This window comes from Oryctolagus cuniculus, chromosome 10 (assembly GCF_051225735.1).
Source record: "Oryctolagus cuniculus isolate XC-2025 breed Fujian yellow rabbit chromosome 10, ASM5122573v1, whole genome shotgun sequence".
Taxonomy (NCBI): domain Eukaryota; kingdom Metazoa; phylum Chordata; class Mammalia; order Lagomorpha; family Leporidae; genus Oryctolagus; species Oryctolagus cuniculus.
In genome coordinates, this window is record NC_142876.1 from 181,039 (window position 1) to 197,500 (window position 16,462).

The 16,462-nt window shown below is 59.3% G+C and overlaps 1 protein-coding gene and 2 long non-coding RNA genes across 3 annotated transcripts in view; 2 read left to right on the forward strand and 1 right to left on the reverse strand.

Annotated features, from left to right (window-relative positions):
• The first annotated feature begins 5,360 nt into the window (after positions 1-5,360).
• LOC138844009 (uncharacterized) lies at positions 5,361-6,552 on the forward strand. The gene is made up of 2 exons (XR_011379293.2): positions 5,361-5,850; positions 5,940-6,552. It is a non-coding gene; the product is annotated as an uncharacterized LOC138844009 (long non-coding RNA).
• On the reverse strand, positions 6,227-6,972 carry LOC138844008 (uncharacterized). The gene is made up of 2 exons (XR_011379292.2): positions 6,718-6,972; positions 6,227-6,452 (listed from the first exon to the last, which is right to left on the reverse strand). It is a non-coding gene; the product is annotated as an uncharacterized LOC138844008 (long non-coding RNA).
• Positions 6,973-7,221: 249 nt separating this feature from the next.
• The window catches only part of PARD6G (par-6 family cell polarity regulator gamma), an 80,651-nt gene continuing 71,410 nt past the window's right edge, over positions 7,222-16,462 (forward strand). The window contains exon 1 of the mRNA XM_070050042.2: positions 7,222-7,458. Within this exon, the coding sequence (XP_069906143.1) occupies positions 7,387-7,458 (72 nt within the window). The 5' untranslated portion in view covers positions 7,222-7,386. The remainder of the gene's footprint in view (positions 7,459-16,462) is intronic.

The window sequence follows — 16,462 nt, forward strand, 5'->3', positions numbered from 1 at the left end:
CAGGGATGGTGTGTCTGGAATCACTTTTCTCCAGGGTGATCCCACCATGCCTGTTCTTTGCCCTTTAATTTGACATAATTACCATTAGAACCAGGTTGTAGTTAGGAAGAAAAGAATGACCCTTCACCGGGAATTGGCAATGTATTTTGGTAATCCTTTGGAATGTAAACATTTGCGGGTGTTCCTATTTGTAAGTGATTACTACACAAGATGAAACGCCTAGGCCTCTGTCCCAGGATCAAGGCCACCTTATGCAGTCAGTAACAGTATCAGACAGCATCTGCTTTCACAGAAAGACCTCCACAGGAAGGACCTGCAAATTGTAGACCCACCCGTGTAGGGTCAGGTCCTGCTGTCACAGGCACGCCCCTCACCTCCCCCTGGGCCCAGTATCCAGTCCATTCACCTGTCCAGTAGCCAGCTGGGAGTGAAGGACAGACAGGAAATGGGCAGCGTGTGATACAGCCTCAACAGGAGACAAAGCGGAACCACAAGCCAGCAGGACAACTCGGGGTTTCCCAAAGTCTGTACAGGGTCGGCCAGATGAGGAGTGGCGGCAGGAAACGGGCCAGGCAGGGGATGAGCTCAGGGAGAGAAGCAGTTGTTTCCTCTGGGGCTGTGGGTGTTGGTGCAGCCAGGAGTTCACCAGACCAGAGAACGCCCCGGGGAGGGATGACGTGAGCTGTTTACTCACGGGATGAGCAGATTCAGCCAGCACCTGGGGCAGTGCATGCCCCCTGTGTCCCCCACACTGGGACCAGCTCCAGGCACTCTTGCCACCCCTGGTATCTGCCCAGCAGAGGACATTCAGGCCTTGCCCAGGACCCAGGCATGAGGGGTGCTCTCTGTCCTCCCTCTCTGGGGGCCCCAGGCAGCAACAGGTACCACTGTACCAAATGACTGCTGTGCCTTTCACCCCATTTTTTGTTCCTTAAAAAAAGCACTCTTGAGCCAGTGTTGTGCAGTAGCAAGTTAAGTCGTCGCCTATGGTGCGGGCATCACATATCGTCACTGGTTCTAGTCCTGGTTGCTCTGCTTCTGAAACAGCTCCCTGCTAATGACCTGAGAAAAGCAGCCCAAGATGGCCCCTACCTACCACCACATGGGAGACCCCGACGAAGCTCCTGGCTCTTGGCTGAGGCCTGGCCCGATCCTAGTTGTTGTGGCCATCTGGGAAGTGTACAAGTAGATGGAAGACCTCTCTCTCTCTCTCTCTCTCTCCCTGTAATTCTTTTTTTTTTTTTTTTGTTTTTTTTGTTTTTAAATTTATTTGAGAGGCAGAGTTACAGAGAAAGAGGGAGAGATGCAAAGAAATCTTCCATTGCGTGGTTCACTCCCCAAATGGCCACAATGGCCAGGGCTGGGGCCGGGCTGAAGCCAGGAACCAGGAGCTTCATCCGGGTCTCCCACATGTGTGCAGGGGCCCAAGTACTTGAGCCATCTTACACTGATTTCCCAGGTACATTAGCAGGGAACTGGATCAGAAGCAGAGCAGCCAAGACGCAAACCGGCGCCCATATGGGATGCTGGTGTCTCAGGCGGCAGCTTCACCCACTACGCTACAACACCAGTCCCATCCCTTTAACTTTTCAAATAAATAAATAAATAAATCTTAACAAATAAACAAACAAGCAAACATCCTCTTGGGAGCTCTTACAGGAGAGCATCTTCTGCAAAGCCACTGTTCAGGGATAAAAGTTCTTTCAGTCTCCTCACTTTGTGCACAAGGTGCACCCTCACAGCGGGGGTATGGAGCAGGGCTGTGCTTCCTGTCAGTCTTCGAAGCGCTGAGGAAGTCCAGGGCTCAGTGGGCCTGGTATTTGTCTGCTGGCCTCACAGTGGGCTGACATTCCTGCCTTTATCGCCAGATGCGGGACCAGGAACAAAGGCAGCCAGATATCCATGCTACGGACCCGGGTTCCTATAGGGGCTGAAGATGAGGCTCATGAGTGACCAAAGACGGGGTGGGGCGGGGATGGGAGGTAAGGACAGAAAGGACAGTGCACGTCGGCTGCTTCAGAAGTTTTGCCCCAGAGCCAAGTGTGAGACAGGAGGTCAGGAGTGGGGGGAGAGCTGGAACGCAGGCCTTCTCGTCTGGGGGCAGCCCCCCTTCTCAGATGTCAGGGCCCTGGGGGCCACGGCCAAGGCCTCTGGGCAACTTCCAATCCTGGGCTTCAGGGTATGAATTGTAGCTTTGCTTTTCTGCCTATTTGCTGGGTCTCGGGTTCTCTCTGTTTAAGGTAAAGACTAGGAATCAGAAGGGTGGTTCTCTCACCTCGGTCACCACTGAGGTGTGGCACAGCCTCAGACAGACTCCTGTTCTGTCCAGACCTGCATGCTGCCTGCCCGTTGTACAAAGCTGTAGTCCCCATTCAGGCACCCCACGTAACCCCACAACACGGCTCCTGCAGGACCGCCCATGGGTTCAAGAAATCCTAGTGCCATGTACCTGGTGATATTTGGCCTCTGTTCACCTCCTGTTTTCTGGCCTTCTCGTTTCTACCCATTCCCGTGGGAGGAGCTGATGGAGAAGAGGTAGGGCCTGGCTGTGACTACAGCAGCAGCCAACATGGGTGCTTCTGGGTGTGAAGGGCTGTCTGACCCTGCTGACTCTTGTTTTTTAAACCCATGACAGCCCGCAATGCGTCCTTGCTGCTGCATTCCACAGATGAGGCCAGGAAGACAGAGAAGTGGCACCGAGTGGGCAAGTAGAGCCTGGATCCAGCCGTCTGAACACGAGCCTCACCCCGGGAAGGTTTTGGCTCCGCACCCCAAAGCCTCAGCTCTCACCCACTTCAGGTTCCTGGAGACACTGCTGGCCCCTTGTGATGACCCTAACCTCTCAAACAACAGTTGTACAACTAATGCGCTTGGGCAAAGTCAATCCAAGTTAAACCAGAAAACAATTCTTGGCAGGTTTCTAAGAGGCTCTGAGTTCCTGAAAAACTGAAGGCAAGATGAGAGGGCCCAGGGAGGAAGAGGCAGCAGCTGCTGAGCCGGAGGAGCAGTGACAGCGGCTCTTGGGGAAGGTGACTTAGCTGGCATCTGGGCTGGGTGGGGAAGAGCGCAGGCACGGCCTCTGATGTCCCTCCTCCACTTCGAGCCCACACCTTGGCCCTGCTTTGTGACGGGCAGGAAGGCGCTGCCCCCAGGAGCAGGGCTGCTGCCAGCCAGGGTCTGCAGGGAAGGAAGAGCAGAAACGGGGTTCTCTGTGCCTTCACCTGAAGCTGGTGCCCCCCGTGTTCCCTGTCTGCTCCCAGGTCAGCGCTCAGCAGTGCTGGCTAGAGCACAGCCTTGATCTGAAAAGGGAACGGGGTGCCATTCACCCTTCTCTTGACCTGACGGTGCTTGCTGGTTGGAGGCTGACACAGAGCTCCACTGCTAACTCTGTGGCTTCCTCCTGTTGCTCTGTTCCTCTCATTTTTGCAGATAGAAGTCCCCTAGCCAGGGATCCAGGATCCAGGAAAGGCTGTGTTTAAGTCCTGCTTCTGTAGCTTACAACTCTGTGACCTCAAATTCACCCTCTGAAAGCCTCAGCTTCCCCGTAATCGTGGCGTCACAGCAACATGCACATCGCTGTGCTCTTAGCAGGGTCCGCAACAGAGGCGACTCGGGAGCAGCGATAGCAGCGAGAATCTAGAATCGATGTTTACTCGCACCTTCAGCTTACGTGTTTCAGAGCTTATCCCTGCTGAGCCTCAGGTGCAGGCCTGTGCTGAGAAAACAGAGCAGTGAGGGGCTGTTTCCCACCCGACCACGAGGGGCCTCCCTAGCCCCAGCTCTCTGCTGTGAGTTACTAAGATGGAGCCGTGCGGCTTGGCAGCCTCTCACCCCTCTCCCGTGCATGCCTACCCCAGAGGCAAATGGCCACGCGGGTCACTGTGCGAGTATCTGCCACTTCCCACAGACGAAGCAGTTGAGATTACAGCCGTAAAGTCTCACAGTCAGAGCAGGTGGCAGCAGGCGGGGGGCTGCGACACACGTTCCAGGGGTCATCAGGGCCGCGCACTAGAGGTTATCCAGCAGGGGCTGTGCTCTGCCTCCACAGGAATGGGTACTCACGGCAGGCAGTGTCGGGGTGCGGGGGGCCGCACAGGGGGGCAAGGCTCACCTGTGAACCCAACCCGACTGAAGGATTTCAGGTCAGGCCGAGTGGACTTGAACTCCAGTTTGGCCTTGGCCTTGTCACATGGACACCTTCTCTACACTTCTGAAACCACCCACAGTCTTACCACGGTCTCCGCCAAAACACCCAGACTTATCCTGACACTCCTGGACCCAGCAGCGCAGGCGGAGCAGGTGCCCATGGCTCGGGGAGCTTGGCTTGTCCCACACTCTGAAGAGGCAAACGGTAACGTCTTGGGCAGGCAGTGTGAGGGTGCTTCCTAGTCACGTCCCTCTTGCCTTCTGCACCGTGGAACACTGCAGCTCGGAGGGTGGTCCACTCGTGGTGGCAGCTTGACTGCTAATTTGGTTCTTTCTACCCCAAAGCTCAGCCTGAACACCGTATGGTATAACCCTGGTGTGACAAGCACCAAACCTACAGTGCTACAGAGAAATGAGCAGGAGTCAGAAACACAGCCATCTGTGCCCACAGCGGCAGCCCTGCCCCAGGCATCTTGGGACTCGGCTGCCGGTGACGGGAGTGACCTGTAAAGGGGCTGGGGTGGCCACTCTGAGCCCAGGGAAGTTAGGGGCGCTGACAAATGGCCTCCACTCCTAACTCCTTAGTTATTGTTTTCAAAAGATTTATTAATTTATTTGAAAGTCAGAGTTACAGAGAGAGAGAGAGAGAGAGAACTTCCATCCGCTGGTTTACTCCCCAGATGGCTGCAATGACTAGGGTTAGGCTAGGCAGAAGCCAGGAGCTGGGAGCTTCTTCAGGGTCTCCCATGTGGGTGGCAGGGGCCTTCTGCTGCTTTTTCCAGGCCAATATCGGAGAGATGGGACATAAGTGGTGCAGCTGGGACTCGAACCACCACGCATATGGGATGCTGGCACTGCAGGTTGCGGCTTTCCCCCATTCTTAGCGTCTTAGGCACAGGGACCAGGCCCCCCCAGCAGTGGGCAGCCACGGCTCCTTCCATTTGACCCAGGTGGATGAGATCGTACTCCCTGGGGCAGGGATGGTGGGGGGCCAGCACCCCCCATCCCCTTGGAACGGCTGGCACTGGGTTGGCCCCTTCTTTGTGGCTGTGGCTGTGGGCATGGGCGCATGCTTAGCAGCAGCAGCCTGGGCTCCTCTCTGCCCAGAGCGCACCCTCCGTGCCAGATCACAGATGCCTCCAGGCATGGCCAGTGCCCCAGGGAGGAGAGGACTGTTCTGTCCTGCGGCGTCCTGCAGGTCACCTGCACACCTGCACACCCTCACCCACGTGAGTGACTCACCTCCTCCTGGCCAGGTGCTGCTGCTGCTGCTGCGGGCCTGTGGAAAAGATTTTCCCCCTGAAGGGTCCTCCCGTTGTTTTGTCTACACCCATCCCAACCACAGGCTAGAAGCCCTGAGGAATCCTGCTCAAGTGTCGGCTGGAAACAGGTTTCCCATGCAACCAGCCAGCTTCCCAGCCTTTCCTTGAGCTGTTTCCGCCTGCTCAGCGGCCTGGTGCAGAACGGCGGGGCAACAGCTGACGCAGCGAAGCAGCAGCCCTTGTCGGCCTTCTCTGTGACACCATTACCTGGGACCCTGTTCAAGTGCAGATGCAGCGGGTCTGGGGTGCGGCATCGCTAGCAAGCACCAGGTGGAGCAGGTGTTGGCCTTGGACCGCACTCTGAGCCACACACATTAAATACATTATCTCACCGCATCAAGCTGCTCCAGAGGCCAAATTCAGGGTCCGCAGCCCTCCCGTGGTAAGTCTCCACCCACTGCTGCCCTGCTGCCTGCCCACCCCCCTCATCCCTGCATTTCTGAAGGTGTCTGGGTTGGCGTGTTTCCTCAGGGTAGTCCTGAACTGGAGCGTGCTCCCTGCTGCAACTGGACAGCCTGTGGTTTCCCTCGGGGATGAAGGTGGAAAGAAGTCCGCGGTGCACCTCTGGGCAGCCCTGCTTGTTTGGAAACCCGTGCACCTGCTGCCCTCTCCCGCCTGGTGTTCCTCTGAGCGCGGTGACTCATTCTGGACTACACCCTGGCATGGAGCAGGCTAAAAATGTCCCAAAATTAAATGAAAATTAAACTTGGAGTACAATTTGGTGTTCTGTATTAAAGATTTTAGAAATATAATTCAAGTTTTTTTTTAAGATGTATGTATTTATTTGGAAGTCAGTTACACAGAGAGGCAGAGAGAGCAAGAGCGAGAGCGAGGCTTTCTGGTTCACTCCCCATCTGATTGCAACGGCAGGAGCTGCGCCGATCAGAAGCCAGGAGCCAGGAGCTTCTTCCAGGTCTCCACGCGGGTGCAGGGACCCAAGGACTTGGGCCATCCTCCACTGCTTTCCCAGGCCACAGCAGAAAGCTGGATGGGAAAAGGAGCAGGCGGGACTCGAACCGGCGCCCATATGGGATGCCGGCGCCGCAGGCGGCAGCTTTACCCGCTACAGCACAGCGCCGGCCCCACGCAGCCTTAGCAACTTGTGTTTAGCGCCAATGCTCAGCCTACAAGCGCGCGGCAAGCCGGATAGGAGCACAGTCAGTCTGGCAGCGTCGCGGACAATGCGGGTGATTCTGACGTCGCCCGCCGCCTCCCCGCGCTGCAGCCAAGTCGCCGTCGCCCACGGTACCCGAGTGGAAGCTCGCACGCGCCGCGGTTCTAACCCCGCTCCGTTCCCAGCGGACGTCGCGGTCCGTGCTCTCGGGCACAGCCCCGCCGTGGACGCCCCTCCAGGGTCTCCCTCTCGGACCGCGTGGGACACGGCCCCAGTCAGCCTCGTCCCAGGCCGCCCGCTGCCAACTCCATGGGGTCCCTCTCCTCTCGGGTGCGCGAGCGTGGGGAGCAAGCCGGCCGCCCGCCAGTGGCCCGGTGGGCGGGGTCTCCCGGGAGCGGGGCGGGGCGGGGCGTCCCGGGAGCGGGGCGGGTGGGCGGGGCGTGGTGGACGCGGCCCTGTGGGCGGGGCGTCCCGGGCGCGGGGCAGGGCCCGGGAGGTGGGGGGCGGGGCGGAGGCCCAGTGGGCGGGTCTCCAGGCCGCGGGGCGGGGCGGTGGCCCTGTGGGCGGGGAGTCCTGGGCGCGGGGCGGGGCCCGGGCGGCTCGGCGCGGGGAGGCGGGCGGCGCGCGCCGGCGTCCCCTCGCGCGCGGCCCTGGAGTCCCCGAGGCGCGCGGCCAGCGCAGCTCCGGGCCGCTGCACGCTGAGCAGCCGGGTGGCCGAGGCAGCGCGGGCCGGCTGCTCCCCAGGCATCCTCCTGCGGCCCCTGAGGGGCGAGGGCGAAGGTGAGGCGGAGCGGGGCCGAAACCATGAACCGGAGTTTCCACCGGTCCCAGACCCTGCGCTTCCCCGACTGCGGCGCGGTCGAAGTCAAGAGCAAGGTAAGCCCCGCGCGCCCCCCGCGAGCGCCCAAGCGGCGTCTGAGCCCGCAGCCGGGCGCCGGGGGCCGCTGTCCTTCCCGCCCAAGCGCGGACAAAGCCAGCCCGGGACGGTCTGCGGGCTGCGGCGGTCGGGGGCCGAGGCCGCCTGGGTCTAGGCGCTCGGAACCCACTCCCGGTAGCCGCTCTTTGTTCGGCGAGGAAAGGCGACCCGGGCGCGGCGCACGTTTGGGGGCGGTGTTTCCGGGGCGAGCTGGGGGCCGCCGGCTGCTCGGTCTCGGGGCCGTGCGGGGGCCTCTGGGGGCTGGGCCGGGGCCTCTGGGGGCCGGGCCGGAGGAGGGCCTTGGCCATGCCGCCTGCTTAGCTCCAAGAAGCCTTAGTCCCCGCGGGGGAGAGATCTGCCGCCGGCTCTCTCCTGGGCGCCCGGCCCCGACCCTCGCCCCCCGCCCAGCGCTCCGTGCCAGGCCCCCAAGCTCCGGACGCCTCCCCGGCCCACACCCAGACCCCCTGACCGCGCCCCCGACTCAGGCTCTCCCCCAACCACCAGGCGCGCCCCTGGCGCAGCCACCCAAGCCTCAGGCGCGCCCTCGGCCCAGAAACCCCAACCCGCAGGCGAACCTCCCACGTAGGCCCTGCCCCCACCGGGCGCGCTCCCGACACACACCCCGAAGACCCCGAGTACCGGGCGCGCCCCCGACCCAGTGCTCCCGGCGCGCCCGCCGCCTCCCGCCTGCGCGCCCCGAGCGTGTCCAAACTTGCGCCGCGCGAGCCTGGGTAATTGGCCGGTGGAGCTGGCGCTGCTGCCTCTGCGCGGGCGGCCCCTTAGCGCCTGTGGGCGACCCCTGCAGCCTCTGCTGAACGCGGCGCGGGGGCCGCATCTTCGCGCCCTTGCATTCCCCTGCCCCGGCCTGGGTAGAGCTCTTGGCACAGCCGTCCGGGGGCTCAGGGCGGCGTTCCGAAGGGGTTGGTGTAGGTTTCCGGGCGTCGGCAGAGGATGGGACGCGGGCCGCAGGGAGCCTTGGGGTTTCCTGCCCCTCCTGGGACGCACCGTCGTCTTCTGAAACTGTCCCCTCACCCGGGTTCTGGTTCCGTGGCCCTGAGTGCACACCGTCCCTGGCACCCGCCAGGGCCAGGGCCGCGTGTCGGGGCCGCCCGCTCTGGAGCTGCACCTACGGTAGGGTTACCAGGGACGGGCCGTGTCTGGTTTCACAAAGCTTTCTGTTCCCAGACCTTCGCTGACCCCGAGGTGGTTGTAGACTAGAGCCCCGTCCCCCTCTCCCGGATGCTGAGGACAGCTAGGACCTGCGCAGGGCCGTCGCTGACCCCGAGGTGGTTGTAGACTAGAGCCCCGTCCCCCTCTCCCGGATGCTGAGGACAGCTAGGACCTGCGCAGGGCCGTCGCTGACCCCGAGGTGGTTGTAGACTAGAGCCCCGTCCCCCTCTCCCGGATGCTGAGGACAGCTAGGACCTGCGCAGGGCCGTCGCTGACCCCGAGGTGGTTGTAGACTAGAGCCCCGTCCCCCTCTCCCGGATGCTGAGGACAGCTAGGACCTGCGCAGGGCCGTGCCAGGCCGAGCACCATCTGTGCTCATTTGGTGCCTGCAGATCTGAGATGCTGGCCACCTGCGAGGCCGGGGAGGGCCCCAGGACCCCTCCTGCTGCCTGCTCCCACGGCTCTCTTGCCTCAAGTGTGAACTGATAACCCAGTGCTCCTCCCCCAGGCCTTGTCCCTTGCCTCAGGGTGGGGAGGGCAGCAGCCTGCCTTTGAGGTCTCTCAAGTGTGACCTGCCCGCCTCCTCCAGGCTGGCTCTGCGAACTGGGCTTGGGTCTAGCTCAGACGCTGCAGGTGCTGTCCTGGAAGTGAGAGGCAGAACTACTGGCCTTGGCAGGGCTTGGGGCTGCCCGAGCTCTTTCCGCGCGTCCCTGGGCTCTTCCTTCCGCTCGCCCCTCCGTGGTTACTGCTCATTGCCGTGTAGCCCACCTCCACAGGCGCTGCTTGTGGGGAAATGGCCTGCGTGTTCTGCCACTGCCACCCGTGCAGGCTTCTGCAAGGTGTTTGACTTCTCCAAGGCCTAGCTGTTCCGCCTGGGATGGGCGTGGTTTCTGTTCTGCTCTCCTCCCAAAATAAAAGGAGGCAGTGGTGACAGTGACCGGGCGCCCACAACGTAGGAATGCGTAGGGTGTGTGTGTGTGTCTCCCCAACCCCGTCCCAGTCCCCAAACGGCCACACCTTACTCCAGCCACTCGGGTTCCTGTCCAAGCCGGCAGTGTGCACTTGTGCTCATGCTGTGGTCTCCTCACACGAGGCCTGCAGGGAGGGAGTACTCGATGTGCAGGGGAGGGGGACAGGCCGCGGCCCCTTCTGAGGGTGACAGGGAGGCCGGTCTCCGTGCAGACTAACCAGAGAGGAATTTTCCCTTGAGAAGACTGGAAACTACGCAGGACCTTATGAACTCAGCAGTGTCCCGGACTCCCTGCTGTTTCCAGCCCCACCATCATCCACACACAGTCTCCAGCAACAGAGGAGCCCAGCCCAGAGCCCCTCGCGGCTGCGGATGACCCCGGTCTCAGCCTTCTCCTGGCTTAGGTGTTGATGACCCACTGCATGGGGTCTCAGTCCACACCTTCTGGGCCTTGGTGTCCCGATCTGCAAATGCTGAGACTCTACTCTGGGCTGCTGCGTCCTATGCAAAGCTGTCCCACTCCTGCCGGGCCAGGCTCCGTCTGTGGTGCTTGTCACGGCGCTGGTGCCACAGTTAGGTTCAGAGCGTGGACTGAGGGCTGTCTGCACTGTGCAGGGTTTGTGGTGGGGAGAATGATGTTCCTTGTGCTTCCTTGTACTGCACTTTTTGAATTCCACACAAATGCATCATCTCTGTGGGAAACTCGGACCACAGCCGAGCATGGCAAGGTAAACGTGGGGTATTCCTGTTGCGGGGGCCCAAGGGCTCGGGCCATCTTCTACTGCTTCCCCAGGCCACAGCAGAGAGCTGGGTTGGAAGTAGAGCAGCCGGGACTCAAACCGGCGCCCATATGGGATGCCAGCACTGCAGGTGGTGGTTTTACCCGCTGTGCTGCAGTGCTGGCCCCAAGACACCTTCTGTACGTGTAACACTTTTGGCTTCTAGAACTTGCGTCACGTGGACACCTTGTTTGGTGGCCTGCTTCTGCCTTCCAGCTTAGTGTATTACAAGCAGGTTTTTTTCTGGTGTGTGTGTGTCATTAATGTCTTTAAAAAGCAGTTTTTGTAAAATGACTGCATAATATGCCATCCCATGTCTAACCATGAAAGTTCCACCAATATACTTCTCCTGATTTCCATGGTAAGCAGCTGTGATGTTTTTATATTAGTCCTTATCTAAAGGCCGTGTATAGAAAATACTTACATGAAGTATATAAAGATTATTGATTCTATTAAATCAGGGCAGAGCTCTTACTGTTCCCTTAGGACAGACTTCTCGCAGTGAAATTACTGGGTGAAAGGCTTTGAACACATATTGCTGAATTTTCTTCCAGAAAGTCTCTTCCGCCAGGTTATAGACTCTGTTTCCTGGCTGCCCACCCTCTCTTCCTTCCTCTTTCAGCATGTTCTTTCCCAGGTAGGGAAGTGAAATAGCATCCCACTGTTTCAATGTGTGTTTCTTGAGTTATTTGTGACTTGAAAATTCTCCTGTCTGATGGCTATTGGTGCATCTGTTTTTAACTGCCTGTCTTTGTCCTGCACCTTGTTTTCTATCAGTGTTCTGACTTTTTGTTGATTTATGGGAGCTGCTTGTCCATGGAGGCTGCTGAGAGTGGGTGGTGTCAGGTGCTGAGTGGAGCTGGCACGCTTGCCCTGGGCATTGGACCTGGGCCCTCCAGGAGGGGAATGTGTGAGGAGCAGTGTGGCGGCCTGGTTGATGATGTGGCTGGCCAGGTCCTGCTGGGGACAGCCGGACACTCAGGGGGAGAACCCCCGAGTACAGCTTTTGAAATTTGCACTTCTGCTCAGGTCCCCAAGATCTTATCTCGGGCTAAGCTGTTGTTGGCTTTCCTGGCCCTGTGGGGACACACCCTTCTGCCTGGTGTGATGAGACAGCTGCCAGCATGGGACCTGGGTCAGGCGTCCCCATTGGGTGGCTGGGGACTTGCCTCCTGTGGGCCAGTTGAGAACTGCCTGGACATGGTTTGACTCACTTGAATGTGCCAGCTACACCCTTTTAAGGTTCTGGTTTTGTTTTATTTTTTGTATGTCTGTTTAAACAGGTTCTGTGACTTCAACTGCGGAAGACTCTTACGAAGGGACCCAGGTGGGGTCAGTCTGCCGGCCACTGACAGGCCCTCCCAGGAGGTGCTTGCCTCTGCGCGTCTGTGAGCCGCAGACTCCCCGATGGCTGTCTTGGGGCACCCCAGCCAGCCAGAGGGTTAGGGCCTTTCTTAGGCCTGTGACATTTCAGGCACAGGACTGAGTTGTTTGAACGTCAGGGATTTGGGGATGGAGCCACTTACAGTCTCCGAGGCTCTTTCAGTCACGTCTGGAGTGAGTGCCGTGAGGAAGGCGTCCACCCTTTCCCATGCAGGAGTCTTATCGCGGCAGCAAGGAGGTTCCTGGAATGGCGGCCGCAGAACATCCCAGGACTTAGGTTTGGGGGCGGCTATGCTTGCAGGTCTTCACGTTGGCTCCCCACCTGGTCTTGGCAGATCTCAGCTGCACCCTGAGCCTGGGAGTGCCGTGCTCCTGTGTGGCCCCAGGTCTTCTCCAAGCACATGCCTAAGCCTTGCTCTGGGGTTGCTCCTTGCAGGCTGGGATAGAGAGGGTGGCCCAAGCTGGGCGCTGCCCGCGGAAGCGTTTCTTACCATTTACACAGCAACCCGACCAATATGTGAGAGTCCTTCAAACAGTTTGTGGAGAGGTGGGTGTTTGGTATAGGCAACACCTAGCGAAGACGCTGGGCCTAGTGCTCATGACACAGTTAGGACCCCGCGTCCGCCGTCTCCTGCCTGGCAGAGGAGCCCGGTGACTTGAACTGGCACTCCGCCTCGCAACGTCCAGTTTGGCGGGAAGCTGGGATGAGAAGTCAGGTGCTGTGGTGTGGGGTTGGGATCCTAACTGGTGTCTTAAGCACCAGGCCAAGTGCCTTCACTAGGCATTGTCTCCAGAAGCATGGAAGCACCACCCTTTCCCCACCTGGGGGCTTCCCTTGGTGAGTCTAGTGTGCTGGGAAGAACAGCCTTTCTCAGTGGGATGCTTCAGGCAAAATCAGCACCTACAGCATGAAGAGCTGTGCTTTGTGTGCAGTAGGTCCCAGTGAATGCTCACTGTGTTGAATTCCGATGAAGCACACTGGATTTCACTTTAGAAAATACCTGCTTTTTGAGGAAGGTGACAAATATAAATGAGTTTCAATATTCTTGCACTCAAATAAACTTGATTTTAAATTCAATTTCCCGTACATTTTTTGAAGTACCTTTGAACTTGATGTATAGTTGGCCTAATTCCCATGGTGTCTCCGAGGGTCCAGTGCCTGTGAAGGTAATGTGTTGGTGTCATGGGAGGCGGCAGGATGAGCTAAGCAAAACCAAGGACCTTTGGAAATTAAGAACCCATGTTTCTGGAGTAGGCATTTAACCTAGCTGCATTTCACATTGGACTGCCTGGGTCCAGTTCCTGGCTTTGGCTCCTGACTCCAGCTTCCTGCAAATGCACACCCTGGGAGGTATCGATGATGGCTCAGGGACTTGGGTCCGGAGACCTGGGTTGAGTTCCCAGCTCCTGATGTTGGCCCAGTTCAGCCCTGGACACTGCCGGTATTTGGGGAGCGAACCAGTGGATGGGATCTCTCTGTCTCTGTCTCTCCCTGTCTCTCTGCCTCTGTGCTCAGTTGCAAGCTGAGAGCCTGCTTTCGCCAGCTCTGTGTCTTCAGGGCTGGTGCTTGTGTCCTGCTTTGTCAGGCATGTCAGTCTTGTGACTTCCTCTTCCAGAATTACCTGGCTTCCTCAGGTGCTCCAAGAGCAGGGAGCTGGACCAGTGCACATAGCCATGGCAACCGTTATCTTTGACTGTTACCATCCCCTGGTCCCTGAGTACAAGAGCCCGTCCCTCCCTCCCCCATCCATCCTTTCCTCCCCATTTCTCTCCCTCCCTCCCTCCCTCCCCTCCTCTCCATCTCTCCCTCCCTCCCCTCCTCTCCATCTCTCCCTCCCTCCCTTCCCCTCCTTCCCCTCCCTCCCTCCCCTCCTCTCCATCTCTCCCTCCCTCCCCTCCCCTCCTTCCCCTCCCTCCCTCCCCTCCTCTCCATCTCTCCCTCCCTCCCCTCCCCTCCTTCCCCTCCCTCCCTCCCCTCCTCTCCATCTCTCCCTCCCTCCCTCCCTTCCCCTCCTTCCCCTCCCTCCCTCCCCTCCTCTCCATCTCTCCCTCCCTCCCTCCCTTCCCCTCCTTCCCCTCCCTCCCTCCCCTCCTCTCCATCTCTCCCTCCCTCCCTCCCTTCCCCTCCTTCCCCTCCCTCCCTTCCCCTCCTTCCCCTCCCTCCCTCCCTCCCCTCCTCTCCATCTCTCCCTCCCTCCCTCCCTCCCCCCTCCTCTCCATCTCTCCCTCCCTCCCTTCCCTCCCCATTTCTCTCCCTCCCTCCCTCCCCTCCTCTCCATCTCTCCCTCCCTCCCTCCCCTCCCCTCCATCTCACCCTCTCCTCCCCCAACCCTCCCCTTCCCCCTCCATCCCATCTTGTGCTCACAGCAGGGAGTCTTAGAGGGTGATGCTCCAGTCCCCATCTTCAACCAGAATGGGTCTGCTGTGTTTGGGGTGTATGTGTAGCATTTTCCTTGATGGATTAAAAGGCTTTTTAGTCTTTTTAGCCTTAAACAATTTTATTTATTTGAAAGCAGAGTGGCGGGGAGTCACTCCTCACATGGCCACAGTAGTCAGGGTTGGACCAAGCTGAAGCCAGGAGCTGGGAACTCCAGGGCTCCCATGTAGCCGGCAGGGACTCGGTTACCTGGGCTGCTGTCTGCTACTCCACAGGCGCAGAGCAGGGAGCTGGATTGGAAGCCGTGCAGCCAGGACTTGAACTGGCGCTCTGGTGCTGGACGCGGCAGTCATGAGCAGTGGCCTAACCTGCAGTGCCACAATGCCCACCCCAGAAAGAGGCTTTGAAAACCCCCGAAGTGCAGGTGGTTTCAGCCTGGGCCATCGGGCTCTCCCGTGTGGTTCACCCACAGTAATTTATGCTGTTGTCTGTCTTCCCCGGCAAGCCTAGACGGAGTTCCCAGACTGTGCGCTGTGTGCTGCTCTGCTCAGCCCAGCATCCATACAGTCCGTCCATGCCGTGTGTAGCGGTGGGACCTGGCCTTGCATTATTCTAATGCCTGCTTATCTGTTCTGTTGGCAGAGGAGTGGGCTCTTTCCAGGTCTGCGTCCTTGGGTGGCTGTGCACCTGTGTTGCTCTTCAGTACATGGACCGGGCAGAAGCTCAGTCATGGCTTTCGGGCTGCCATCCTCTGATGCTCAGCACCGGCCTTTCTGTGAGCGCACAGCAGTGGGTCATTCCCTGGGGCCCTCTGGTGGGTGGAGAGTGGGCCTTGTGGGGAGCAGCCCGGACTGGACTGAGTTACTGGAATTAAGACTTATTCTATGCATCTGCTCTCCCACAATATGGCGCTGGGAGAGAAGTAAACAGCTTCCGCACAGCTGCCTCCAGTTCAACCAATAAACTGTAGGACTTGCTACTGATTGGAGGAGAGCAGCGTACTCGGCGTGTGGGCAGCCGAGTTGGGATTGGCAGAGGAGGACTATAAAGGAGGAGAGAGACGGCATGCACCAGGAACATCTAAGGGGAACATCTAAGGGGAACGCCTGTGCAGCCCCCGAGAAAGCCGGCCGGCGGTGTGCCGCTCCCCTGCGGAAGTGGGGAATGTGGCCAGGGGGAACCGCCCTTCCACGGAGGTGGAAGGGATAGTAGCCAACCCGGGAAGAACCAGCAGCAAACCCGGGGAGGGCCGAGCAGACGAAAGAACAGCGCAGGGTTCAGTGTCGTTCCCCCACGAAGACGGGGAGCGACAGGCCTGGTGCCACACAGCAAGTCCTGGGACTCCTCTGTGGTGCCCGCTCCGGGTCTCATGTGTGACACAGATGTGTAGCACTTTGTGTGTGGTGAGCTCTGAGAACCTGCAGAGCCCAGGGCTCTCCCTCTGCCTTTGCCCCAGGTGGTGTGCCTGCGTGGCCCCATGGGCAGCTCATCACTTGAGGGTGTTGACAAGGCTCCGTGTGTCCCACCCCCAGCGCCGGCCCCTTTACTCTCTGTCTTGTCACATGCGTCAGCTCCACATTGACAGATGTTTCTCTGCCTTTGCTTCTGACACAGGATGGATGGTGCTAACACAGGTCCAGGAAGGGGCAGGTGCCAGAGTGGACGGGCCCTCAGTGGCCAGTGGTTAAGGGCTGTGGGAGCATTGAAGCAGTTGAGTTTAGAGGGTCAGCTGGCCTAGAGGAGTTTCTGATGCTCCAGGGGCCTGAGGCATCTTCCATGCCCCGCCTGACCTCACTCTCACAGGCATTACTGGGAGACAGCAGTCCTTGTTGCCTGAACCGTGGTCCCCTGTGAGTGGAGGCTGTGGTACCTGCCCCTGCCCCGACCCCCGTGGCCTGTGGTCACCTCAGGCCCATCAGGACCTGTCCTGCTGCAGCCATGGCACCTGAGTCATGCTGTATTAAGTGCTCTGTCGCTAGGGCACCTGTGCCGTCTGAAAACTGCACCCCATGCTCCTTTTTCTGGAGCTGGGATTACCTGCCTGGAAGGTGGCACCGTACCTGGAGAGACAGCAGCACTGTGGTGAAAACTTCCAGGAGAGGCGCTCCCTGGGGTCTCGGCCGTGAAGATCGTGTGTCCTCCAACCACTGCCACACGGGAGCAGCTTCCCGGGGCTGTGGTCCTCGTAGCTGCGGCAGGGCGAGGCAGGTTGGGGCATGGTGGTGCCTCCCTGAACCAGGTGGCAGTAGCCGGGTCACAGCCTGGTCCAAGCCAGCTGTGGGTGC